A 24,272-nucleotide genomic window follows, 5' to 3' on the forward strand; every position below is an offset into this window, starting at 1 on the left:
TAATTTTTTGTATTTTTAGTAGAGACGGGGTTTCACCATGTTAGCCAGGATGGTCTCGATCTCCTGACCTTGTGATGGGCCCAACTTGGCCTCCCAAAGTGATGGGATTACAGGCGTTAGCCACCGCGCTCGGCGCCTTCATTTCTAATTCTTAATATTGTCTCCTAAACGTGCAGAGACAAGCACACGTTTTAAAGGCTAAGGAGGTTGTAGGTAGCAGAAGGCTTTAAAAAGTAGCACCTTGCTCCTCCACTGGATGGTTTGAGCTGAAGGGACAGCTGCTCTTTGGCCTTCAGCTGACCTCAGAAACTAGAAATACTTATTTCAGGCTCTGTCCCATTGGCCACTGTGGTCAGGGGTGGAAAGCACCTGCCAGGTGTTGCCCTGAGATTGACTGGGCTAACTTTTCCACAAGCTTTGTGGTTGAACAGTAGCCCCCTCCTAACCCTATCTTTCCTTGGCGTCCAAACTACAGCAGGTGTTGAGTGCCCCCTGGGTGCGAAGCTCGGTATTAGGCAAATAAGGGTGGTTGCTCTCCAAGGCGCTTAGCTGTCCCCTTCCTACTTTTTTGTTCGAGACTGCGTCTCGCTCTGTCACCAGGCTGCAGTGGCGCGCTCATGGTGGCTCACTGCAGCCTCGATCTCCGGGGCTCTGGTGACAGTCCCACCTCAGCCTCCAGAGTAGCAGGGACCACAGGAACGCGCCACCACGCCTAACTTTCTGTACTTTATTTGCAGAGATGGGGTTTCACGTTGCCTAGGCTGGTCTCGAATTCGTGTGCTCAAACGATCCGCCCGCCTCAGTCTCCCAAAGTGATAGGATTACAGGCGTGACATGCCACAGTGCCCGACCAAGGCGCTTAGCTTTCACAACCACTTGTGTTAAGTTCTCACAACCACTTTCCTATCACTATCTACTGTTCCTGTTTTACAAATGACAAAACTAACCGACAAAAGAGCACTGGACCGTGGGATCAGAGCACGTCCCTGTGGGGTAACTTTGAGCTGTTCGCTTGCCCAGCGCGGCAGCTGATGTCTGAAGTGTCTTCCAGTCCCAACACTCGACCTAACTCAAGGTCACCAGTGCTCAGCTGCGGCTGGAACTGCGTCTCGAAAATTGAAGGCCTTCTCTGCTACAGCCTTCGTTCCCGGGGGCAGAAAGAGGAAACTTCTCAGCTGTGGGCACGCGGGCGCCTTCGCAGAGGCTCGAGGTCCGGCCCGGATGCGCAAGTTCCGGCCTGAAATGAACTATGGGGTCCGGGAGGGGTCGCCTTGTTGCTCCGGAAGGCTTCCCCTTCAGCCAATCACCGTTCGAGTTCCGCCTCCTTCCCCCCCCACCCCCGTCCCGGAAGGAGCCGTCGCCCCGAGCAACTACAACGTCCGGCTTTCTGAGTTGGGTGGCGGGAAAGGCGATGAGTAAATGCCGGGGAGAAGCTTCAGCGGGAGGTAACGGCGGCTTGGGCGCGGGGAAGACCCGGGAGGGCAATGGGTGAGGAGGTCGGTTGAGTGGCCCCCTCCCCTTTTTCTCCGTAGCCGCCGGGATCCTCCTGAGATACCTGCAGGAGCAGAACCGGCCCTACAGCGCCCAGGATGTGTTCGGGAACCTGCAGCGGGAACACGGACTGGGCAAGGCGGTGAGGACCCTCTCCCGGGATTCCCTCTCCGTCAGACTCCCTGGAATCAGACTGCGGTCGTGCCCTTTGGAGCCTTGGGCGTTTCCCACATCACTGGCAGAATTTCCCCTGACCCAGGCCCAGACTCCTCTGATTGCCCCTCTTCTCTCCTCTGCCAGGTGGTGGTGAAGACGCTGGAGCAGCTGGCACAACAAGGCAAGATCAAAGAGAAGATGTACGGCAAGCAGAAAATCTATTTTGCGGATCAGGTGAGGAGAACCTGCGCCAATTGTCACCCATGAGAGCCAGACAACGGGTGAATCTACTCCTAGTGTGAACTCTTTTGGGGAGAGGCCCCCCATGGAAAACTTGCCTGTCTTAGGCCACCATCCTTAAATCAAGGTGTGTACTCCTCTTGTTAGGATCCCAACTTCACGAGGTTTCCAGATTTACAATATGATGGATGACAGAAGATCCTGTATTGTTGCTACCAAGATCCATATCCGCTTCAAAGCTCTTATTTTTTATCATCTAGATTGGCAACACCCTCTGACAAATGATGTTCGTCCTGCCTCCATAGAGATATGTATCTCTAAACACACATATCAAATTTATATTCTCCAGCCCAGACCTCCAGCTGGAATCTGTCAGGCATTAGTATCAGTCAAAATTGCCACAGTAGAATGCCTCATCTTCCCCCTACCCCGCACTGGTTTCTTTCTAACATTCTTCTCCCTAATGGAATTACTCTTCACGCAAACCAGAAACTTGGGAGCAATTCTTGACTTCCTTTGCTAGTCAACCGTCAAGTCCGGCTGATTTTTCCGTTGTCTGTTTTTTTATTTTTATATTTTATTTTTATAGAGATGGGTCTTGTTATACTGCCCAGGTTGATTTGAACTCCTGGGCTCAAGTGATCCTCCTGTCTTGGCCTCCCAAAGTGCTGGGATGACAGGCATGAGCCACAGAGCCTGGCTGATTTTTCCATTCTTGAATCCACTCTCCTTTCCATCTGCCATGGCTGCTCTAGTTCACGCCCTCTTCATCTGTTGCAACATCCTCCTAACAGATCTTGGCTTTTCAAACATATCTTAAACATTGCAGTCAGAATGATCTGTCTAAATAGATCTGGTCATGCACCTTCCCTATTTGAAACTCTTCAGTGGCTCTCTAGTGCTGCAAAAAACATGTAAAAGGCACCGGAAGACACCCCAGCCAGCCTCTGGCCTCACCAGTCCTCATCCTTTTTCTATTTAGGAACACTAGATAATTCTGATGTGTTTTACTGCTCTGTCCTTCGCATGTTGTCTTCCCTGTACCTGCTTCTCTTCCTGGCCAACTCTTACTTTCCTTTAGGATTTCACTTAGACATCACCTTCTCCAGAAATCTTCCTTGAATGCCCTGAGCTAATTGTTTCTTCTTCAGGCCCTTACCTCTTTTTGTTGTTGTTGTTTTTAACAGGGAGCCTGCCTCACTCTGTTGTCCAGGCTGGAGTGCAGTGGCGCGATCTCGGCTCACTGCAGGCTCCACCTCCGGGTTCACGCCATTCTCCTGCCTCAGCCTCCTGAGTAGCTGGGACTACAGGCGCCCGCCACCACGCGTAATTTTTTTTTGTTTTGTTTTGTTTTTGTATTTTTAGTAGAGATGGGGTTTCACCGTGTTAGCCAGGATGGTCTCCATCTCTTGACCTTGTGATCCACCTGCCTCAGCCTCCCAAAGTGCTGGAATTACAGGTGTGAGCCACCGCACCTGGCCCTGGCCCTGGCCCTTATCTCTTTTAAGGCCTGTTGTATTACAATTATTTTTACTTGTCTCCTTTATTCAACTGAAGTTCCTCTAGGGCAGACCTCATTTCTCAATTCATTTTTATCTGATCAGCACCTCCGCAGTATCTAACATCCAGCAGATATTACTCGTTAAACTGAACCAAACCACTTTCAAGGCCAACTTTCCTAAAACAGGCTGTGTTGTGTTACTCATCTAAAGAAAATTCTCTAAAGGAGGGTTTGGCAAAGGTTTTCTGTAAATGGCCAGACAGTATTTTTAGGATTTGTGGGCCATATGTATCTCTTGTCATGGCTGGCTGTACAACTGCCACAACTATTCACCTCTGCCACTGTAGAGCAGAAGCGGCTGTAGACTATGTAAATGAATGGGTAGGGCTGTTTCAGTAAAACTCTGTTTTCAAAAACATGCATCTGGCAGGATTTGGTTTGCTGGCCATAGTTTGCTGGCCTCTGCCCTATAGGTTCACCTTGCCCAAGTGTAAAGTCCAGACTGCACTGGTTGACATACTTTTTCAACCTGCTCCCCATCAACAACTGATGTGACCTCCCCCACCACCACACTGATCCCCAATGCAGTTATTTTCTAGCAGTGACCCCTCATGAGAGGAGCTCCTCAGACTTACTGGAATCCATTATCTACATGGATCCCAAGGCCTGGCACAGTGGCTCATGCATGTAATCCCAGCACTTTGGGAGGCCGAGGCAGATGGATCGCTTGAGCCCAGGAGTTTGAGACCAGCCTGGGCAACATGGTGAAACCCCTTCTCTACTAAAAATACAAAACTTAGCTGTGCTTGGTAGTACACGCCTATAATCCCAGCTACTCAGGAGGCTGAGGCATGAGAATCGCTTGAAGCCGGGATGCGGAGGTTGCTGTCAGCCAAGATTGCACTGCTGCACTCTGACCTGGGCGACAGTGAGAGAAAGAAAGGAAAAGAGGGAAGGAGGAAGAGAGAGAGAGGGAGAGACAGAGAGAGGGGAAAGGAAGGGAGGGAGGAGAAAAGGAGGGAGAGAGAAAGGAAGATGGAAAGAAGAATGGGAAGGCAGGACAGGAAAGAAGGAGAAAAGAAGTCCATCCATCCCATCCATCATGCTTCTTCACCTGTCCAGTTTCTATCTATTATGGAAACCCATGATCTAGGTTTCCCCACCTTGGGAACAATGTTACTTAGCTGCTTCAGCCCAGGTAGTGGTTTTATCACCAAATGGGAAGATTTCTGTCCTAATCAGTATCTTGTCAACCAGTATCCTGTCAACCTGGTAGCTGCTTAAGGACAGGCATTAGATTTCAGGTTTTCTTTACTACCTTTTTAGTGGGGTCGCTCCTTAACTGAAAACGATTTCTCAAAAGTACTCTCCCACTATTTCTGCAGACCCTCTGGAGAGTTTGGGGTGTGGCTGGTTCCTGAGCGTATCTAAATGGTGCCTTCCCAGGTGTGTGTTCCCATCTTTGTGCCTCACAACAGTTCGCTTGTATTTTCCCTCTTTGTCTGGTAGGACCAGTTTGACATGGTGAGTGATGCTGACCTTCAAGGCCTAGATGGCAAAATCGTGGCCCTCACTGCTAAGGTGCAGAGCTTGCAGCAGAGCTGCCGCTACATGGAAGCTGGTAGGACTGGGTAGCCCCTTAAAAGTGCCCATAGGCTTAGGTTCATTCTAGAGGTCGGGAATTACTAAATGAATGGTTCAATGACTGCAGCATCTTATTGCAGCTAAGACCCCTTTGCTGGGCTCCCTTAGGCATAGAACGAAATGTAGGATAACTAATGGCTTTTGTGTACCAACAAATGGACAAGATACGCATTTGCTCCCCCTGCCACAATTATCAGTACACTGTCCTCACGTTTCCCTTTATTCTTGCTTCTTTAACTGGCTACGCCTAAGTGTTCAACCTCACACCCATGCTACTTGTAGATGAAGGAAGAAAGAAAATTAGAAGAATAAACTAATAATCCTGTAAGGCTTAGTTTCCTGAGCTTTTCCATGTGAGATGATAGATCGAGAGCAAGGTTGAACACCTCAGGAACACCCACTGGGAAAGACAGAACTCCTTCCTCAGGGGTAGCAAGTGACCCCAGGGGGTGTGGTTTCAGAGCTCAAGGAATTATCTAGTGCCCTGACCACACCAGAGATGCAGAAAGAAATCCAGGAGTTAAAGAAGGAATGTGCTGGCTACAGAGAGAGATTGAAGAACATTAAAGCAGCTACCAATCATGTGACTCCAGAAGAGAAAGAGCAGGTGAGCTGGAGGCTGGGACCACTGTGCAGGTCCAGAGTGAATATGAGGGCTGAGCCCCAGAGGGCTGCTATGGTTCTGAGGAGTTAGAGGAACTTGCTTTTTCCTTCTAGGTATACAGAGAGAGGCAGAAGTACTGTAAGGAGTGGAGGAAGAGGAAGAGGATGGTAAGTGTGTGGGAGCCCTGAGACAGGCCCTAGAAGTGCTTTTGAAAATGGCAAGCACCGGATCAACCACCACCCAATATAATAAACTGATAGGTAGTGCCCAGTGCTGCCCATCTGAAAACAGGTGGTTTTATTTCTTGTCAGGCTACAGAGCTGTCTGATGCAATACTTGAAGGATACCCCAAGAGCAAGAAGCAGTTCTTTGTAAGTGGTACTCTCTTCCTTCTTTGCTTCCCTGTGGTCTTATCCTGGTGACATCTCATTCACTTCTCTCCCTGCCCACAGGAGGAAGTTGGGATAGAGACGGATGAAGATTACAATGTCACACTCCCAGACCCCTGAGGGGCCCGCGGTCTGGAGTGGTGGGGACTGCAGGATGTCAGAAGAAGAGTGAGATGTCCTGGACTGGCTACCTTGTTTTTGGTTGGCTTTTGTTGTCGTTCCTGCTGCTTTTCACCTTTAAGCAAAGCAGTCAGGAGACGGGCATCAACCAGAGCACTGGGTGGAGGATGAGGGCTGGTGGCTGGGGTAGACCCAGCCCATTTCATTGTCTAAATTGCAGTAGCTTGAGGTTAACATTTAGACTTGGAACAATGCTAAAGGAAAGCATTTGGCAACATTTATTGTAATTTAATTTGATATAAAAATATTTAATTTTCTCTGGATAGTCAAACCTGCCAGATACCAAACCTGAGGAAGGCAGAAGTGAACCTGGAGAACTAAGGTAGAGAGAGGTTGCTATAAAACGAGCATTTGGAGGGCCCACGGCTTCACTCAGGACCTACTGGGCTTGTGTACCCCAGGAGACCTTTCGAGTATCTTTTGTATTCTTTCACCCCACCCCCAAGTCCTGGGAGAAACGCAGGCAACACTGAGACATGGGAGAGGCCAAGATATGCTTGACAGAAAAGCTGGGGGTGATTTTGAGGCCCAGTTAATATTTCAAAATTGTAACCGTAGCAAAACTGCATTGGTATTTAGAAAAATAAAAAATTTCCAGTATGTACTGTGTATTACACCTGCCTCTGCAGCATCACAGCTTGTGGGAACCAGGAGGGCTTCCCTTACCACCCAGAGCAGAGGAGGAAGGTGATGGATTATGAAGCGAGGGGAGGAACCTGGTGGCCCCTCCCTCAGATGGCCAGAAAGCCCTTGGCCTCACCTGGGACTGACCAGGCAGCCCTAGTCTAAGCACCAGGTGCCCTTTCACCCTTCGTGGTGGTGGGAATATTTCCTCTTACTCTTTTTCGCCCATACAGCTACTGCCAAAATGCCCAAACGTGGGCCAAATGTTGCCCAAGAGACCAAAACAGAAAAAACAGTTTCCAAATCTGTGTAGATCATGAGTAGAAATCTGAGGCTTGAAGAAAGGGCTGAGAGGGCAGGAGCTCTTTGGGGTGTCCAGAGCAGGCACCCATCCCAAGGACTTCCATGGAGTGGGGGATAGGCTGGTTAGGTCTGAGTTTTATCGTCAATATAATAAATTAATCAGAAGCTTTCACAAAACACCGCAGCTCCACTGAAGATAAAATGGGGCTGGGAAAACCAAACACCAAGTAGAAACCAGCTGAGCAGTGTGAGGTGGTGTAGTCCAATCTCACGGGCCCAGCAGTTCAGTGGCCAAGTAGAGATTCAAGGGCCTCTTGGCTGTTCTGCAGGTTTCCAAGAACTGGTCAGTAAAGCTGGTTTTTCAATTGGTGCAGGACGCCAATCACAATCTCCCGCAGGGTCTGGCGAGGGCAGCAGAGGAAGAAATAGACAATGCCCAGGTCAGTGCAGAGTAGTTTCAAAGATGCCTGCCTAGATCAGCCACATACTTTAGAAAAGTGCATTAAAAATAGCCCCCGGAGGCCAGGTGTCGTGGCTAATGCCTATAATCCCAGCACTTTGGGAGGCCAAGGCGGATGGATCACCTGAGGTTCAAGACCAGCCTGGCCAACATAGTGAAACCCCGTGTCTACTAAAAATACAAAAATTGGGTATGGTGGCGCATGCCTGTAATTCCAGCTACTCAAGAGGCTGAGGTACGAGAATTGCCTGAACCCAGGAGGTGGAGGTTGCAGTGATCTGAGATCATACCACTGCACTCCAGCCTCGGTGACAGAGTGAGACTCTTCTCAAAAAAAAAAAAAAAAAAAAGCCCCCAGGAAGTACTGATGTCTGTCTGCAGTTTACTTGAGGTGCTCCTGAAGCAGGATGGAGAGACGGAAATACAGTAAAATGTTTTGGTAAAATTTAGGTAGTGGGTATAAGAGTGTTCACTGTGAAGTCCTCTCAACATCGCAATATGTTTAATGTGTTTCACAATAAAAATGCTGGGAAACGAGGCCGCCGCAGTGGCTCATGCCTATAATCCCAGCACTTGTGGGAGGCCAAGGCGGGCGGATCACAAGGTCAGGAGATCGAGACCATCCTGGCTAACATGGTGAAACCCTGTCTCTACTAAAAATTAGCTGGGTGTGGTGGCGCACACCTGTAGTCCCAGCTACTCGGGAGGCTGAGGCAGGAGAATGGCGTGAACCCAGAAGACGGAGGCTGCAGTGAGCCGAGATTGTGCCACAAACAAGAAATCTCAGACACAAGTTTAAAGCCTCAGAAAAAGCAACCAGACTTCAATTAGAAGACTTAGTGCAATACCATTAGCACATCTCCATTATAAATACATTTTTAAAAAACTCTTGGGGCAACTACTTTAGTGGGCCTGGAGGTAGGGTCCCAGAATTTCCATGTTTCCAATTCTGCTGCAGATGCCTGGGGCTTCCATACAGGTGCAGCGATAACATAGGCTAGACGAAAGCCAAGAGCTGGACTTGACATTGAGCTCACATCACACTTGCCAAATGAAACCATAACATGAAGACGTGGGTTAGACAGCAAAGAAGTGGGAAAATACCAGGGCCCTGAAAGCTGCAGAAATACCCTTAAGATCTAAAAGCAGCTGCCATGCTTTTCTCAACAGCTGATGGTTTGGGTCACTTTGCTTGACGGTAGAGAAAACCGCAGGCCCTGTGCCCATTGTTGCCCCATACCTGAGGCTTACAGTGCTCCTCAATCCAGCTGAAGACACAGGCTGACAGCTCCTGGAAGCTGGCCACGGAGATGGAGGCATTGAAGGACTGGAACAGGGAATCCATGATGCCTTGAAACACGTTGAACTTGACCTGGTCAGAGACCTGGTCCTCCCCTTCATGGGGGTTGTCCTGGTGCGCCTTCACAATCTGCTCATAGTTCCTAAAAGCATGCAGGCCAGGGCTGAGGTGCTGTAGTAGCTCCGCCCACCCAAGAAGAATGATGGGACTACACTGTGTACTCCCAGGAATGGCATCCCCAGAGAGCTTCTGGGTGGGGTTCATTATCAGGGAAATACTGCTTCCAGGCCAGGAAATGGTGGCCCTCTCTCTCCAACCTTCCTTACATTAATCCCACAGGCATTTCCTGAGTGTCTGCCATGTGTAAGGACAGTTGGGGATACACAGTCCTGCTTCTACTGACTAGCTCAGGAACTGAGAGTATTATCTATACTGTAGTAACTGATGTAGCCTTTGAACAAGGGAGGGTGTGCAATGAAGTTGCCTCAGAAGCTCTGGTTCCCCCCATTCAGCACCCCTCTTACACTTTCATGATCTTTAGGGCCGTGACATCCTTGCGTAACGTGGACACCTCCTCCTCCTGCTTTTTCTTCTCCTTGTGCAAAAACTGAATGTAGTCAATGGCTAGGGTAGGGGCAGGAAAAGAGGGTAGGTACAGAAGTATTCTCAAACAGGAAGATAAGGCTGACTTTGTTCCCCTTCCCCTAGACCCCAACTATCCCATGACCATCACCACACCAAGGCCGAGCCATGGGTGGGCAGGAGGCACTGGCCTCTTCACAGCCCCTCTTGGCTCCAGCCCCTCCAGTGCTTTCCCTAGCCATACTCTTTTGTAGAACGATGGCTTTGCTGAGCTTTTGGGAGCCAATGGAGAAGTCCTGCTGCTGGCAAGTGGGGACGATGGTCTGAAGGTCATCATAGCCTCTCTGTGGAGACAGCAGGGGAAATGGGTTTTTTAACCCTGAGAGATTAAAGCACAAACTTCTTTCGTGATACCAAGTTCTACGCTCACAAACACAACGGGTTGGGAAGGCTGCAATGGAGGTGTTCGTGCCTGGGACTAGACTATCTGCCCACCCCCTAGGGTGCCTGGGACTGTCTGAGAGGGTCAGGGCACAGGGAAGCTGAACTATGCAGGGCCCTCCTGCACTGGCTGAGGCGCAGGCCTCCCTGGTCACCTTGATGGCGTCCCTCCTCTTCTGCTCAGCCTGAGTGTGTGCGCGCCGCCGCCGGTCTTTGTAGGACTCCTTGTAGGCCTCCTGGTGGTAATCACTGTCCTCGTCATCTACGCTCAGAGATGGGGACGGGGAGAGGTCATCTTGGGGCCCAATGGGGTCCAGCTAGCCTACCTTTTCCCATCTGGGAAGAACCTGGTGTCCAGAGAAGGCAGATGGACAGAGAACCTAATGTTCCAGATGAGGTGAAAGATGGTGAGACCCTGTGTCTGATACTTGGGCTCCAGCACCCCTGTGTGGATGGCTGGGGCTCCCCTGTCTAGGAAAGGTACTACAATTATGACATATCTGAGACCCTCGAGGTGGGGTGGATGTAACTGCCTACCTGTGTTGGGGACAGAAGAGGCACTGGTGGAACCGATGCTATTAGCTCTGGACACTACATTCCCCTTGCGGGTGCTTTCTACAAAAAGCCCTGGAAAAGAGAGGCCCCAATCACTAAGCGGCACGGTGGGGAACACTGCCAGACCCTCAGACACCTGTAGGACACAATGGCTTTCTTAAACGCTGACCTCTTCCCTTCAACCCAAAGCCAACCATACTGGGCCCTCCACTTCCAGCCAGACCAGGCTGCAGCGCTCTGCTCCCTAGTGTCTACACTGCTCCATAGGCCTGCATGATACCCCCTGGCTCACAAACGGGCATCTGGGCGTGACAGAGTGTGAGTGATCAGTTGCCACTAGTTCCACCACTTCCCTGTTCCAGAACAGAGGGAACTAGGTGTCACCCTCAGTTGTTTTCTGCCCTCGTCCTTCAGCTCCTGCTGTCTCAAGCCAGGAACTCTGCTCAGGGACAGTGGACTGTGCTCAGGCGTGGTTGGCAACACCACAAGAATTCTAGAGAGCCTGGGCGGGAGTGTAATGTACCTCTAGAGCTTAAGATGGGGGAGCTACTCACCGGGGTCCAGGCTGTTGTCGCTGTAGGCATACTCCACCTGCGGCACAGAGCACGGGAGGGGCCCGTCAGACCTCCGCCCCTGGGGGGAGGCGACACTTTCACTGCAGGCACACACAGCGCGCCCCACATTCCGGGAAGGCACCTCTGTCACCCTGCGCGCTCGCGCACACACAGCCCGGGGTGCGCGGGCACCTTAATGATTCCCCCGGGACTTGGCACGGGCTAGGCCGTGCGAGCGCCTCCCCCGTGTATGATCTCTTCCGCCCCTACTCCACCCCAGTCCCCCGTTCCCCCGACTCGCGCGCACACGCCTCGTTTGTCTCCCCACCTTGGCACACGCGGGGAGAGAGCTGTCTTCTCTGCAGCCCCGGGGCCCGGAGAGCGTGGGGGACTTTGGGGACAGGAGGGAAGCCCCTCGTCTTCCGGCCCCCCTACGTGCACGAGCCCGACCTGCCCTCCCCTCGCTGGCGTGCGCGCCCACGGGGCTTGCCTTGACCCAAGGGTCCTCGGGAGAGGCGCCCGGCTCAGTCATCTTGGACCCACCGGACCGGAAACGAGCCGGCGGGCGGGCCCCCTGCGGCGAGGAAGCGGGTGGTGTACCCACGTGACCCACGCCTGCCAATCCGCGACCGAGAGGTGGGGCAAGGCGAGAGCGTCGCGCATGCGCGGCCCAAAGACTTTTCTCCCGGATTCCAGCCGTCAAAGCCCGGCGCTCGGCCTGGCGCCAGCCGCCTTCGGGACTGCTCCCCGCCGTGCCTGCCCTCCCTGGGTTAGGCGTTGGAATGGCGGCGACATGAAGCGCGTTTTGTAAGATGGGAGTCCTCGCAATTGGCTTGTCAGCACACCGCCGCAGGTAGTGTGTGCACGTGCACTGTCCGGCCGGCCGGCTCCCCACGTTACCCTGCGGGCAGCCTCCCCGCGCTCCCCGGACCTGCACTGCTGGCCGGTGTCAGGAGCCGGGCAGAGAAGCTCCGCAGCCACACTGTCCGACCCCACCAGGCTGCAAGCTCTGTGACGGCAGAGGCCCCGCCTGGCGCGTGGAAGGCTGATCTTCCAACACCCAGCCCAGTGTCTGGCAGGATGCATGTGGAATGAACCCTTGCAAAGAACCCGCTAGCTAGGTTATGCGGCCTCTCAGATTAAAAAAACAAAAACAAAAAAACACGGCAGTACCTAAAAAGTCTACACCTTACTCAGAAGCACACAGCTGGTCAGTGGGAGGGCCAAGGCTCGCCTCTGGCTCGCCTCCGGCCATCCTCTTAACCACTGCATTGCCCAGGCTTCCAGCTCAGGCCTGGGCCCTGCACTTGTGGCTTAAGGATCCCAAAGATACCTAGAGGCATTGGAGCAGGAAGCAGACACCATCCAGGCAACACCTGGGAACATTCACCTTTAATTCTGTTACAGGTTCCAGTATTTGCGCTGGCCCTTGTCAGCTGTGGGTAAGAGTCACCCATGGGCAAGAGTGGGGAGGGGCCTGCTCCTCCATGAACCACATCCTCAGTGTTGGCTAAATACCAGTGTTGGGTAGGCTTCCTGAGTCCACCAGGCCTGGCCGTGTCCTGCACAGCATAGCGTGGACCTCTGGGCCTGAACCAGGATGCGCATCAAGGCCCCCATTTCTCACCACGGGGTCGCTTGTCAGCTCCAGGGGCCAGTCTGGCCCCACTGAGAACTTCTCAGTCAAGGGCCTGATGAGTCTTGGGAATGCGCTTCTGCAGGAGGGCCCAGGCTTTCTCCACCTTCAGACAGGCCAGAATGTTGGGAGGAAGAGAGGGCAGGGTCAGGCAGCATCCACTGGAGACTCCTTCCCCACAACCCGGCCTTGCCCTGGCCACCAACCTGGCGTTGGGTGATATGCGGCTCCCACAAGGTGCTGAGCACCACGTGGCTCTGTTCCACAAGCTGCTGCCCGCTCATCTGGCTCTGCAGCCGGCTTTGAGCTGCAGCTTCACTCAGGCCATCCCTCTCCACAATGCGTCTTACAGCCTGGGCACAGACGAGACATTTGTCAGAAAGAATTCCAGCTCACAGGATAGGATCTGCAGTAGGGATGGCGTGGGGGGTGGGGCTGAGATACCTCAGTCTCAGGGATGACAACAGTCCACACCTCATGGACCAGGTTCTGCCAGCCGGCTTCAAGCAGCACAGCCGCATCAATCACACACACACGCTTTCCTGTGGAGAGAGCCCAGTCACCGCCAGCAGTGCCAACGCTCTCCCAGGCAAAGCACACGCAACACAGTCCCAGGGTGAGCAGACAGTCCCACATGGGGCAGGGAAGCTGTTGGGGGAAGAATCAGCTTAACTGTCCCCTTGGCTGCTCCCATCCTCCCTCCCACTCACCCTCAGTCACAGCCCGATCCATCTCCTCTCGGGCCAGCTTTGCAATAATTGGCCACATAATGTCCGTGAGTATCTTCAGCTGCTTCTGGGGAGGGGAACAGAGGGCAGAGGTTACCTTCTCTAGAAGACGCCAGCCCGAGCAAGGTGGTGTTGGGAACAGATCAGTGGAATCGGCATTCTGGGCCAGACCAGAGAGGTCCACCAGACCCTGACCCCTGGGTCTAGTAGCAGCTTAGGAGCCCTTAGGAAACTGTTGTTTACCTTGTTCCCAAACACCCGGCTGCCTAGGACCTTCCTGTTGATGATGCCATCTTTATGGAGAATATCTGGACAACAGAGATAGACAACTGAGCACAGAGGCCTGGCTAGCTCCTCACTCCAGGCCACTTCCAGCCTTCCCCAGTTATTACCTGTTCCAAAGGCCTCCACCACAGGCTGGTAGGCAGGGCCACCTGGGGCATAGGCCCGATGACCCAGGTGGTCACTGTCAATGACAAACGCCCCCAGGCCCTTCAGCCGCTGAGCTATTGAGCTCTTCCCAGAGCCACTGATGCCAGTCAGCCCAATTACATAGAGACACGTTGGGAGCTCTGGCCTTTCCTGGGGGTAGGTGAAAGGGAACCCACAGTTACTGGGGCCCGCAGCCTCATGCCTGGGGCTGAGCCCCTCAGCTTCTACTCTTCAGCATTGCCAGCACACCCAAGCAGGAGGGAAGGAGGGAGAGAAGCTTACATATGGAGGCCGAAGCAGGTTTCCCAGCATTCGCTGGCGGAAGCTGGACGAGCTGACTTTGTCCTCTTCATTCTCTGTATGTTTGACGTCCTTCAGCAGCTGGATCTGGTACAAGGCAAGCTCCTCCAGGTCCTGGGGTAAAGAGGAAAGGGTGAAAAGAGGGAAGGAGAGAGAGGAAGACCCTGACATCCAACCTGCCCCCCTATCCTCCCCAGGTTCCTCCAACAACTCAGCGGGCAAACTGAGAACCAGTTCCTCCTTGCTTCTTCCCACCACCCTAAGCCCCCACTTCTCTCCTCTGGGGCCATGGTACTTCCAAAGGCCCCCTCAAAATGGCCTTCCCCGTTCCCCCATCCACTCCCCCTGCCAGTCTCCCTCAGGGGTTACATTCTCAAGGCGGAAGCGGTTGACGGCCATGCCCCCACGATAGGTCTCCTCGCTGACCACCAGGAACTCCAGGGAGGGGTCAGAGCCAGCGGGCCCATAGGGGTCCAGCAGGGGGATGACATCAAAAGTCAAGGAAGGCTTGATGTCCACCAGGAACTCACTCAGATGTTCCACGCGTTCTGTATAAGGTTGGAGAAGCTCAGGGAGCAACTTGCCTAGGGAAGGAGCCCAGAAGAACAGTGAGATCTTTTTACTGGGAAGGAGAGTATGGGCCAGTTTGGGGAAAAGTGTCCCTAAGTACAGTATCTCCAGAGGGGGGTGGCAGAAAGGGTTCCGCTGGTAAGGCCTATGGTGATGGTGAGGGGAGCATGAAGGTGAAGAAACAGGCAAGCACAACAGTCACTCCAAGGGCTGGCATGTGTCCAGAAAATAAGCCACCAGGAAACCATTCCAGAGAATGAGCAGTGCCAGAGGGCATCAGAGGCAGATGGAAAATTCCAAGACCCATGCCATGCTTGAGTTTCCTCCTCCTGTCTGTGGCACTGCTACCTGCAGCTCACTCACCCATTCATTCGCAGTGTCTCATTAGGGTGTATCACCTGGAAAACTTGCTAAAGTGCAGATCCCTTTGCTTCACATTTGGGGTATTCTGATTGAGTGGTGATTGGACCACATGCTGAGAAAGCTGTTCATTTGACAAAATGTCCTTAGCACCAACTGAGTGTCAACCACTGAGACATTTGGGAAGGCTGGGAAGTAATGAATGGCCCTACCCTTCCTTGATCTCGGCATAAGGGTCTGGGATGGGGAGATCTGGGGATCCTCCACTGCCCTAGTCCAGGGTCCCTCTCACTCACTCTTCAACAGATCTTTGTCTGCTACTCCCACCACAAGCTGCTCCTGGGCCAGGATGCAAGCGATACTGAGCAACACCTTGTGGGCGTTGTGCAGGCGGTCAAACGTGCCACCGACAGCACCACGGTAGTAGCCACGCACCGGCTGCTTTGGAGACCTGGCCACGGGGGAAGCTGGCTTGATCGTGGAGGGCAAGGGGACATCCAGGGGCTCCATGGGCACCTCTCCTATCCCATAATCGGGGTATAGCAGCACCGAGGCCAGTCGCGGACAACAGCTGTAACAGCTGGTGGCGTATCGCACTAGCTGCTCCTTGACCGGGTTGTACTGGCTTCCATCCAGGGTCTGGAAGTCTGTCAACACGACTTCTGGCGGGTGGGCGAGATTCTGGACTGAGGTGGGCAGGGGAGGGAGAAAGGTGCTCTTGGTTCGGATATTGGTCAGTAGGATTCTGACGTCCAGGTGCCTGTGGACGTCGGCGCCAGCATAGAGGTGCGTGATGAAATCAAGAACCTCAAACGTGGCCTGCACGGGGCTGGACGGGGGCTGAGCCGGGCCCTCCAGGCTCATGCCCGGCTGCAGGTGTACATAGAGTGTGTGATTCACCAGCCGGGCCGCCGAGGTCAGGATGGGGGCCAGGCGAGGGGCCAGGGAGGCCAGCGGCGTCGTCAGCACCAGGAGACCCGACCGGAATACGGCCATGCTGCCCAGGCCTGCGGACAGTCAGGGAGACGAAGCGACGGTGACGGAAGGGCCTGCGGCCGAGGTAGAGGCCTGCACGGAGCCTTGGACCCCAGAGGAGACCTGGAGCAGGGACGGGGTTTCAATGCTGATCGAGAGGTGCCGGGGGAGGGGACTGGGCCTGGCAGACGGCGCCTCGGGGCTGTGCTCTAAGCCTTGGTGTCGTCATTTCTCAAACGGGGCGGTGACTTCGCTGAACTGAGTCGAAATCCTGGGAGGGGGAAACTGTACAGGAACCAGGGCTGGGAATCCAAAAATCCTGGGCCCTCTTGCTAAGCTGCACCAGAGTCTTCAAGGAATCGAAGAGGGACGCTAAAGGGGGACGCTCAAGCTCACGTCGGTCCCCTACTCACTGAAACCTCAAGGCTTTAGTTCCACTTGCACCACCGCGGAGGATTCCCTGGCGGCAACCCGGAAACACTAACAGAAACCGCAAGTCGGAACTACGGAAAATGACGACGGTCAAACCTCTCGACTTCGCTTCATCACGGGATTCTCGCGAGACTTCTAGTGGCTTGGGACGCGTCCTGCTGATGGGGCGGGGCCGATCTCGAAGGCTCTAGAAGTAGGTGAAGCGTTAGTAGCGATGTGATACCCGCCGGAACCCGGCGGAGAACGTCAAGGCAGGATTCAAAACCCATTTCACAGATTCCCTTCTGGCCTAATGAGGAGAGATTAGCTTCAGCCAGGTCACCCAAGAGGCATCGCAAAGCCAGAACTAACACCCAGATTTCCTACGTTCCAGGGACGGAGGTGGGGATCGCAGGGTTGAGCTGTGTCAGCCCTCCTAGTACCCTCTCAGTCCGAGGATCCTCACGTGGGAGGCTACTGGACAGGCCCAATTTCCTGTCTCTCGTTTGCTTCCACCTTCTGTCCTTCCATCCTGGGACAGCCCTTTGCTAGATACTGCATGAGGTTCTTGCACTTTCCAGTCCCTAAAACTGTGAAACTGTGAGCAAAATAAACTTTGATTCTTTACAAATTTTCCAGTCTGGTTTTCTGATTTAGCCAGCACAAAACGAGCTAAGACACTTGGATTTTACTGAAATGGGAAGCCATAGGTGTTCTGACCAAACACAGGAACAGACTTTTTTTTTTTTTTTTTTGGGACAGAGTCTCACTATGTCGCCCAGGCTGGAGCGCAGTGGCCAGATCTCAGCTCACTGCAAGCTCCGCCTCCCGGGTTCACGCCATTCTCCTGCCTCAGCCTCCCGAGTAGCTGGGACTACAGGCGCCCGCTACCTCTCCTGGCTAGTTTTTTGTATTTTTTAGTAAAGACGGGGTTTCACCGTGTTAGCCAGGATGGTCTCGATCTCCTGACCTAGTGATCCGCCCGTCTCGGCCTCCCAAAGTGCTGAGATTACAGGCTTGAGCCACTGCGCCCGGCCCAGACTTTTTTTTCCTTTCTTCCTTCCTTCTTTCTTTTTTTTCTTTTTGCTTTTCTTTTTCTTTTTTTTTTTGGAGATGGAGTCTTGCTCTGTTGTCCAGGCTGGAGTGCAGTGGCGCGATCTAGGCTCACTACAAGCCCTGCCTCAGCCTCCAGAGTAGCTGGGACTACAGGCGCCACCACACCTGGCTAATTTTTTTTGTATTTTAAGTAGAGATGAGGTTTCACCGTGTTAGCCAGATTGGTCTCCATCTCCTGACCTCGTGATCCGGCCGCCTCAGCCTCCCAGAGTGCTGGGATTACAGGCGTGAGCCACTGTTCCCAGCCGAGTCTCACTTTTTTTACCCATGCTGGAGTGCAGTGGAGAAATCTCAGCTCACTGCAACCCCCGTCTCCCGGGTTCAAGCGATTCTCCTGCCTCAGCCTCCCGAGTAGCTGGAATTGCAGGCACAAACTACCATGCCCAGCTAAGTTTTGTATATTTTATAGAGACAGGGTTTCTCCATGTTGGCCAGGCTGGTCTCGAACTCCTGCCTTCAAGTGATTCACCAGCCTTGGGCTCCCAAAGTGCTGGGATTACGGGCATAGCCACCACACCCGGCCTCTTTCTTTCTTTTTTGAGACAGGGTCTCCCTCTATTGCCCAGGCTGGAGTGCAGTGGGTGTGCCCACAATTTACTGTGGCCTCGACCTCCTGGGCTCAAACAGTCTTCCCACCTCAGCCTCCCAAGTAGCTGGGACTACAGATATATGTCACCACATCCAAATAATTTTTTTATTTTTTTGTAGAGAACGGGTCTCACTTTGTTGCCTAGGCTCCCTTTTTTATTTTAATTTTTTTCATTTTACTATTATTATTCTGAGGTGGAGTTTCACTCTTCTTGCCCAGGCTAGAGTGCAATGGCACAATCTCCACTCACTGCAGCCTGCGCCTCCCAGGTTCAAGCAATTCTCCTGCCTCAGCCGCCTGAGTAGCTGGGATTACAGGCACGTGCCACCACACCTGGCTAACTTTTGGGTTTTTAGTAGAAACAGAGTTTCGCCACGTTGGCCAGGCTGGTCTTGAACTCCTGACCTCGGGTGACCCACCCACCTCAGCCTCCCAAAGTGCTGGGATTATAGGCGTGAGCCACCACGCCCAGCCAATTTTTATTTATTTGAGACAAAGTCTCTGTTGCCCAGGCTGAAGTGCAGTGTCCTTCAATCTTGGCTCACTGCAGCCTCGACCTCCCTAATTCAAGTGATTCTCCTTTGTCAGCCTCTGGAGCAGCTGCGATTACAGGCACCCACCACCATGCCTGGCTAATTTTTGTATTTTTAGTAGACACAGGGTTTCACCTGGTTGGTCTCAAACTCCTGACCTCAAGCAATAATATCCGCCTCAGCCTCACAAAGTGCTGCAATTATAGGCATGAGCCATCACGCCCAGCCCTATCATTTTTAAAAGATCATTTTAAATGCACTGTGATAATTTTACTGCTGATGGGCAAGAGTGGAATCAAGAAAACTAGTTAGGAGGCTACAGCTGTAATTCAAGGGAGAGAGGACACCGTGCAATCCGGAATAGGGTGATTTCGGAATATAGTTTGATGAGTAAAGCTAGAGCTGTCAGTCTTTGCTGATGAATTGGTTGAAAGGTGAGAGAGACTGGAGGCAAGGGCTACTCCAGGGTTTTAAAATGAGTATTGGAGAAAAAGGAGTGGTCACATAGTAAAGTAGAGAAGACTGGGGAAGGAGCCAGCAGGAGGATTGGAAATCTGGAATTGGGGTTTGGACACATTAAGTTCATTGCATCAGGTGTTGTATTGAGTAGGCAGTTGGAGATACAGACCTGGAGTCTGTGGGAGACAGTGCGGTTTCTTTGGTGGGGGGTCATCGGCATCTAAGTGCTCTATTCGAAGTCATGGGACGCACAAAATTATTAACAATGTGTGGCCGGGCGCGGTGGCTCATGCCTGTAATCCCAGCACTTTGGGAGGCCGAGGCAGGTGGATCACGAGGTCAGGAGATCGAGACCATCCTGGCTAACACAGTGAAACCCCGTCTCTACTAAAAATACAAAAAAAATTAGCCGGGCATGGTGGCAGGCACCTGTAGTCCCAGCTACTTGGGAGGCTGAGGCAGGAGAATGACATGAACCCAGGAGGCAGAGCTTGCAGTGAGTGGAGATTGTGCCACTGCACGCCAGTCTGGGCGAAGAGCAAGACTCCGTCTCAAAAAAAAAAAAAGAAAAAAAAAAACCAATGTGAATATTCACAAGTTTGAAAAAAAAGTATGAATGTATGGAAGAGAGGGGGTCACAGTCACACTTTACCTCTTATTATCCCACCCCCAGGGGTGACCTTGTGAGCCACACCACACAGGTACACACATGCACACATACGTACACACACTGTCACAGAGGAGCAAAGGGGGTTAGTGAGAGCGGGACTCAGAGCAGATCTCAAGCCTCAGAAACCCATGCCACCTGGCCCCCCTCCCTGTGGCCTTCCTGGATGCTGCAGCGATAGCAGATCTGTCTGGGTCAGCAGGGCAAGGAGACTGGCAGGAGAGGGTGGCTGGGAGGCCTCTTCCTCCAAGAGCAGGGGCAGCACATCATCCAACAGGCAGAGAAGACTCTCATCCGGAGGTGGGGGCAGGTCAGGGTGGAGAGCCTGCCCTCTTCCCCCGGTGCCCCACACAAAGCTCCAAGAACTCCAGCAGGTTTCTGTCTGTTTCCACTTCCCAGATTTTCTGTGGTCATGTCCCTGCCCACTCCTAAGGGCCATCCCCCTCACCCTTCCCTCCCTCACAGACCCAGCTGAATCCCTCCCTCAGTACCGCTCCCTCCTGGGGCACTCCTGCCCCCTTCCTCTGCTGCATCCTCACCTAGCCTCTTACTTGTTCACTCCTCTCCCACACCAGACCTCCACAGAAGTTCAGAGAGTTTCTCCACAGCCCTACTGCCCCTATCAATGACTCCTGCCCCCGCTGGGACTCTCCACTGGGCTCAGGAACGACAGGCCATTGTAGCAAAGTAGCCAGTCCTGTAGCCCCAGCTGGAACTCCTGGTGAGGCAGCTTCCCAGATGGTGGGGATCTCTGTCTTCTGGGGCAGAGCAGGGTGAGTGGGGCTGTCTCCCTTTGATTCATTTAACCCTCTTTCTTCTTTATACATTTGCAAAATGTGACAGTAGTCATATTCGTTCTAATAACAGTCCTTGTTGGCTATTAAGACCTCTATACCAGCACTTCCAGGCATTATCTCCATTACTAAAACCCATTAGATAGGCATTATTGTACCCATTTTACAGATGAGAAAGACTCAGAGGGCCGGATGCGGTGGCTTATGCCTGTATGCCCAGCACTTTGAGAGGCTGAGGCGGGCGGATCACCCAAGGTCAAGAGTTTGAGACCAACATGGAGAAACCCCATCTCCACTGAAAATACAAAATTAGCCGGGCATGGTGGTGCATGCCTGTAATCCCAGCTGAGGCAGGAGAATCACTTGAACCCAGGAAGCAGAGATTGTGGTGAGCCGAGATCGCCCCATTGCACACCAGCCTGGGCAACAAGAGCAAAACTCTGTCTCAGGGGAAAAAAAAAGAAAAAAAGAAAAGAAAGACTCAGAGAAAGCAAGGAACTTGCCTGAGGTCTCATGGCTAATGGGGTCCAGGTCATAACCTGACTCTACTCCAACCCAAGTCCCACCTAACTCTTCCTGCACTCTGTCGCCCAGGCTGGAGTGCAGTGGCCCCATCATGCTCACTGCACCCTCCAACTCCTGGGCTCAAGGAATGGTGCCACTGTGCTGATTTTTAAGTTTTTTATTTTTATAGAGATGGGGGTCTCACTATGTTGCTCTGGCTGGTCTCCAACTCCAGGGCCTGAGCAATCCTCCTGTCACCGTCTCCCAAAGCGCTGGCATTACAGGCGACAGCCATCGCGCCTAGCTGCGCAGGTAAAACTGGCTAACGCGATCTATCTTAGTTAGCCACCCACAGCCGCCGCCACCACCACCGCCCCGTCCCCAGGGACCACACAGACCCAGAGGACAAAGAAGGGCGAGGGAGACAGCGGCTGAGGAAGCCTTTACTGCGGGGCGGCTGGAGGATCGCCGAGCTCAGGGTCCCCCACCCCACTGGGCCCGGCCCCGCCCCCAGTCCCGGCCCCAGCCTCGGCCTCTGCCGGATCGTCGCCGAACACGTGCCGGTGCATGGCGGCAACGTAGTTGGAGCCGCTGGGGTCGTCCAGGCGCATCCGCAGCAGGGGCAAGAAGCGCTCGGTGGTGAAGTAGCGCAGGGTCGGCTTCGGGGCGCGCAAAGCGGTGAGGAAGACCTGCGGCAGCGGGAGGAGAGCTCTGGCCACCAATGCGCGCCGGAGGACGCACCGCCCCCGCGCCCGAGGACGCACCGCCCCCGCGCCCGGAGTCCAGCCCCGCGCTCACCTCCACCACCTCCTCAGGGGTCTGCGCCGCCTCGCGAAAGACCTGCTTGCTGTGGGCGAGGTACTGGTAGAAGCGGTGGAAGGTGTGGATGTCCGTGCGGTGCATCACCTCGTCTGGGCTGCCCAACACCTTCTCCATGAAGGCGGTGTGCACTGGGCCGCACTCGATCAGGCTCAAGCTGCCGGCCCGAGAGCAACGAGTGGGCGGGGGCAGACGCGAGCCAGGCACCAGTCCCAGCCCCATCCCCAGCCCCAGCCCCGACCACGTCCGGGGCCCCGCACCGCTGCGCTGCGAAGTGAGGCAGAAAGAGCGCTGGTGATAACCAGAACATTTGAAACGCGGGTTCCTGCTGGAGCAGCCCTCCCAAATCCATCTGAGGCTACGCGGGAGCCCTGGCACACAGCAAATGTGAGCCGGGCAGGGAGGGCCAGGGAGATCGCCCCAGAGCAGCTCCCGCATGACAGGGTGCTCGGGGTCTCTAGGTCAGAGTTCAGAGGGTTGGGGAGGCGGAAGTGTTGACTCACTGGACCCCAAAGGGCAGCAGCAGAACCGCCAGACTCTCGCATAAGCCTTCGAGCGCGAACTTGCTGGCACAGTAAACGTCATTGAAGGGTAGCCCTTAGGTGGGGAGACGAGGTTCCTGAGGCCCAGGGGCCAGGGGGTCATACCCGGGAAGGCGGTGCCCCTCCAAGCTGACTGCACCCCTCCCCGCAACCCTCCCACCGGAGCCTGCCTTCAAGGCTCAGCTCCCCACACAAAGAATCTGAAGCTGCGGAGGCCAGTACCTACCACTCACCCATCAATCCTCCCACGCTCCCGGTCACCAACACGCGTCCCGAACCGCGCCGCTTCATGTCTGGCAGGAAGGCCTGCAGCACCCGCACCGTCCCCACCACGTTCACGTCCAGCACAGAGGCCACGGCGTCCTCCCCCACCGCCTCCAGCGGCCCCAGCAGGCCCAGGCCTGCGTTACACACTGCAGGGACAGAGGCCCGACCAGCCTGCCTCAGCATCACCCTCAGCACAGCCTGTCCCCTCGTGCTCCCTGGGCCTCGGGACATTTGGGTTGAAGGCAGGGTGGAGAAAGCTTCTAGGAGCCCATGTGTTTCTGGGAAGCTCACCCAGCACGTCCACATGGCCCTCGGTCACGCGTTCCCGGGCGGCGGCCACGGATTTTGAGTCCCTTACGTCCAGCTGCAACGTCTCTAGGGATCCCAGAGGGCATCCCCAGGCCCGGGCCGCCTCCCACAGCCGGCCCTGTGTTTTCAGGTCCCTCAATGTGGCATATACTGGAGGTTTTGGGAGAGAAGGAAGATCTGACTTGTCTTCTGGCCTCCAGGGGCTCCTCCCTTTCTCCCTCCCTGTCCCTACGTACCTTTGAAGCTCTGGGATGGGTCTGAAGCCAGACGTACTGCCAAGTGCAGGCCGATGCCTGAGGAGCAGCCAGTGATGAGCACCACAGTGCGGGCCATGGTGAGACTGTAGGGAGAGGCTGGGGCTCTGAGCTGGATATCACCTGCTTTGCTTCGCCCCGCCCCACTGACGGGCCCCCACCCCTTGTTGTGTCTCCCACACAATCTCAAGGATAAGCCCTCCTGCGGGTCCCTGGCCCGATCTCCCCACCCTGTTCTGAGCCAAAACAGACATGAGCCCACTGCTTGGAACACCAAACTGTCCTGGTTGCTGGTCAGAGGGAGGGGAGGTGTGGGTTCCCATGTGGGCACAGAGTGGCCCCCTGGGCAGATTCCCCTGGGTATGCCTCTGTGCCACCGGAGCAATTATAGTGACCGCAGTTTGCTGCAGAGGCTGTGAAAGTGAAGGCGCTGGGAGGTGGGAGATGATTGTATATGTGTTGGTTTTGTCCACGGTTCCTAGCTCGTAACTCACATGACCATGGTTACAGTCTTTCATTGTAATGTTGGGGCGCCTCAGGCCTCAAAAAACAGCCTCCCCTCTCTCTGACCTTCTCCTGTCCTCTTTTCAGCTGCCCAAGGCAGGACTCTAATCTGATTGTGGTTGTAGGATCCTCATTCCAGAGTGGGTCCTTGCCCCATACCCTGGAGAAAGGAATGCTGCACAAAGGCCCAAAGAATCTGGACCAGCCTTGCTAGGCTTAGATCAGACCGTTTTTGCCCAGTCACATTATCACAGTTGTCCCTGCTTCAATCATGGACAGCCAATGGAGTTCTCCATAAAAGGCCCAAAGGACAGGGTTCGGGGAGCTTCTGAGAGCTCAACACGTAGAGGCTGACAGAAGGTGAAGAGCTCATCCATGTGCCCGGAGGGTGACGTAACCCAAACTCTACGGAGATAGAAGCTCCTGCTCTGGACCCTTCCAGACAGCCCTGTCTGTATCTCTCTTTTTTTTTTTTTTTT

General features: G+C 53.9%; 4 protein-coding genes and 1 long non-coding RNA gene across 18 annotated transcripts; 1 reads left to right on the plus strand and 4 right to left on the minus strand.

Moving 5' to 3' along the window:
• Positions 1-1,251: 1,251 nt before the first annotated feature.
• PSMC3IP (PSMC3 interacting protein) lies at positions 1,252-6,809 on the plus strand. Of its 6 annotated transcripts, none has more exons than XM_011929704.1 (9): positions 1,252-1,445; positions 1,533-1,633; positions 1,792-1,881; positions 4,774-4,792; positions 4,898-5,009; positions 5,494-5,639; positions 5,750-5,803; positions 5,948-6,007; positions 6,089-6,809. In XM_011929704.1, exons 5-9 carry the CDS (start codon positions 4,910-4,912, stop codon positions 6,143-6,145), a joined length of 417 nt encoding a protein of 138 aa, XP_011785094.1. In that variant the 5' UTR covers positions 1,252-1,445; positions 1,533-1,633; positions 1,792-1,881; positions 4,774-4,792; positions 4,898-4,909; the 3' UTR covers positions 6,146-6,809. The 6 variants fall into 6 exon arrangements, with proteins under 6 accessions (XP_011785094.1, XP_011785093.1, XP_011785088.1 ...); XM_011929699.1 differs by lacking the exon at positions 4,774-4,792 and adding an exon at positions 4,582-4,586 and having other exon boundaries at positions 1,404-1,445; positions 4,904-5,009; XM_011929703.1 differs by lacking the exon at positions 4,774-4,792 and having other exon boundaries at positions 1,792-2,014.
• MLX (MLX, MAX dimerization protein) lies at positions 6,401-11,625 on the minus strand. 4 transcript variants are annotated; one of them, XM_011929696.1, is made up of 8 exons: positions 11,515-11,625; positions 11,025-11,061; positions 10,453-10,542; positions 10,071-10,177; positions 9,719-9,818; positions 9,417-9,516; positions 8,833-9,034; positions 6,401-7,533 (listed from the first exon to the last, which is right to left on the minus strand). In XM_011929696.1, exons 1-8 carry the CDS (start codon positions 11,554-11,556, stop codon positions 7,477-7,479), a joined length of 735 nt encoding a protein of 244 aa, XP_011785086.1. In that variant the 5' UTR covers positions 11,557-11,625; the 3' UTR covers positions 6,401-7,476. The 4 variants fall into 4 exon arrangements, with proteins under 4 accessions (XP_011785086.1, XP_011785084.1, XP_011785087.1 ...); XM_011929694.1 differs by having other exon boundaries at positions 11,353-11,613; XM_011929697.1 differs by lacking the exon at positions 10,453-10,542 and having other exon boundaries at positions 11,515-11,613.
• A 779-nt stretch (positions 11,626-12,404) lies between these two features.
• Positions 12,405-16,605, minus strand: COASY (CoA synthase). 4 transcript variants are annotated; one of them, XM_011929706.1, is made up of 11 exons: positions 16,439-16,532; positions 16,181-16,310; positions 15,347-16,059; positions 14,490-14,704; positions 14,103-14,234; positions 13,781-13,970; positions 13,632-13,696; positions 13,371-13,455; positions 13,105-13,202; positions 12,867-13,013; positions 12,405-12,766 (listed from the first exon to the last, which is right to left on the minus strand). In XM_011929706.1, exons 2-11 carry the CDS (start codon positions 16,252-16,254, stop codon positions 12,704-12,706), a joined length of 1,782 nt encoding a protein of 593 aa, XP_011785096.1. In that variant the 5' UTR covers positions 16,255-16,310; positions 16,439-16,532; the 3' UTR covers positions 12,405-12,703. The 4 variants fall into 4 exon arrangements, with proteins under 4 accessions (XP_011785096.1, XP_011785098.1, XP_011785095.1 ...); XM_011929708.1 differs by lacking the exon at positions 16,181-16,310 and having other exon boundaries at positions 15,347-16,057; positions 16,439-16,605; XM_011929705.1 differs by having other exon boundaries at positions 16,181-16,513.
• A 2,639-nt stretch (positions 16,606-19,244) lies between these two features.
• LOC105503001 lies at positions 19,245-20,904 on the minus strand. The gene is made up of 2 exons (XR_001000427.1): positions 19,717-20,904; positions 19,245-19,400 (listed from the first exon to the last, which is right to left on the minus strand). It is a non-coding gene; the product is annotated as an uncharacterized LOC105503001 (long non-coding RNA).
• A 357-nt stretch (positions 20,905-21,261) lies between these two features.
• HSD17B1 (hydroxysteroid (17-beta) dehydrogenase 1) lies at positions 21,262-24,255 on the minus strand. Of its 3 annotated transcripts, none has more exons than XM_011929710.1 (6): positions 23,272-24,255; positions 23,018-23,185; positions 22,693-22,872; positions 22,421-22,514; positions 21,897-22,074; positions 21,262-21,787 (listed from the first exon to the last, which is right to left on the minus strand). In XM_011929710.1, exons 1-6 carry the CDS (start codon positions 23,366-23,368, stop codon positions 21,542-21,544), a joined length of 963 nt encoding a protein of 320 aa, XP_011785100.1. In that variant the 5' UTR covers positions 23,369-24,255; the 3' UTR covers positions 21,262-21,541. The 3 variants fall into 3 exon arrangements, with proteins under 3 accessions (XP_011785100.1, XP_011785101.1, XP_011785099.1); XM_011929711.1 differs by having other exon boundaries at positions 21,903-22,074; positions 23,272-23,774; XM_011929709.1 differs by having other exon boundaries at positions 21,262-22,074; positions 23,272-23,774.
• Positions 24,256-24,272: the final 17 nt, after the last annotated feature.

The sequence above is a fragment of the Colobus angolensis genome, unplaced genomic scaffold, assembly GCF_000951035.1.
Source record: "Colobus angolensis palliatus isolate OR3802 unplaced genomic scaffold, Cang.pa_1.0 Scaffold83, whole genome shotgun sequence".
In the NCBI taxonomy this organism is placed as follows: domain Eukaryota; kingdom Metazoa; phylum Chordata; class Mammalia; order Primates; family Cercopithecidae; genus Colobus; species Colobus angolensis.

What these genes read in the sequence shown, in the direction of transcription:
- COASY (XM_011929706.1), bottom strand. Translation starts at nt 16,254, where the DNA reads ATGACGACACCAAGGCTTAGAGCACAGCCCCGAGGCGCCGTCTGCCAG. An exon ending in ACCGCTTCCGCCTTGAGAAT is followed by an intron (nt 14,235 to 14,489) that starts GTAACCCCTGAG and finishes TCTTTACCCCAG; the next exon opens with GACCTGGAGGAGCTTGCCTT. An exon ending in TTGTCATCCCTGAGACTGAG is followed by an intron (nt 13,014 to 13,104) that starts GTATCTCAGCCC and finishes GTCTGTGCCCAG; the next exon opens with GCTGTAAGACGCATTGTGGA.
- MLX (XM_011929694.1), bottom strand. Translation starts at nt 11,556, where the DNA reads ATGACTGAGCCGGGCGCCTCTCCCGAGGACCCTTGGGTCAAGGCAAGC. An exon ending in CTCTCCCCGCGTGTGCCAAG is followed by an intron (nt 11,062 to 11,352) that starts GTGGGGAGACAA and finishes TCTGTGCCGCAG; the next exon opens with GTGGAGTATGCCTACAGCGA. An exon ending in CTCTTCTGTCCCCAACACAG is followed by an intron (nt 10,178 to 10,452) that starts GTAGGCAGTTAC and finishes CTCTGAGCGTAG; the next exon opens with ATGACGAGGACAGTGATTAC.
- HSD17B1 (XM_011929709.1), bottom strand. Translation starts at nt 23,368, where the DNA reads ATGGCCCGCACTGTGGTGCTCATCACTGGCTGCTCCTCAGGCATCGGC. An exon ending in CCCATCCCAGAGCTTCAAAG is followed by an intron (nt 23,186 to 23,271) that starts GTACGTAGGGAC and finishes CAAAACCTCCAG; the next exon opens with TATATGCCACATTGAGGGAC. An exon ending in GAGCGTGGGAGGATTGATGG is followed by an intron (nt 22,515 to 22,692) that starts GTGAGTGGTAGG and finishes TCCCCACCTAAG; the next exon opens with GGCTACCCTTCAATGACGTT.
- PSMC3IP (XM_011929698.1), top strand. Translation starts at nt 1,412, where the DNA reads ATGAGTAAATGCCGGGGAGAAGCTTCAGCGGGAG. An exon ending in AAATCTATTTTGCGGATCAG is followed by an intron (nt 1,882 to 4,897) that starts GTGAGGAGAACC and finishes TTTGTCTGGTAG; the next exon opens with GACCAGTTTGACATGGTGAG. An exon ending in CTGCCGCTACATGGAAGCTG is followed by an intron (nt 5,010 to 5,493) that starts GTAGGACTGGGT and finishes GTGTGGTTTCAG; the next exon opens with AGCTCAAGGAATTATCTAGT.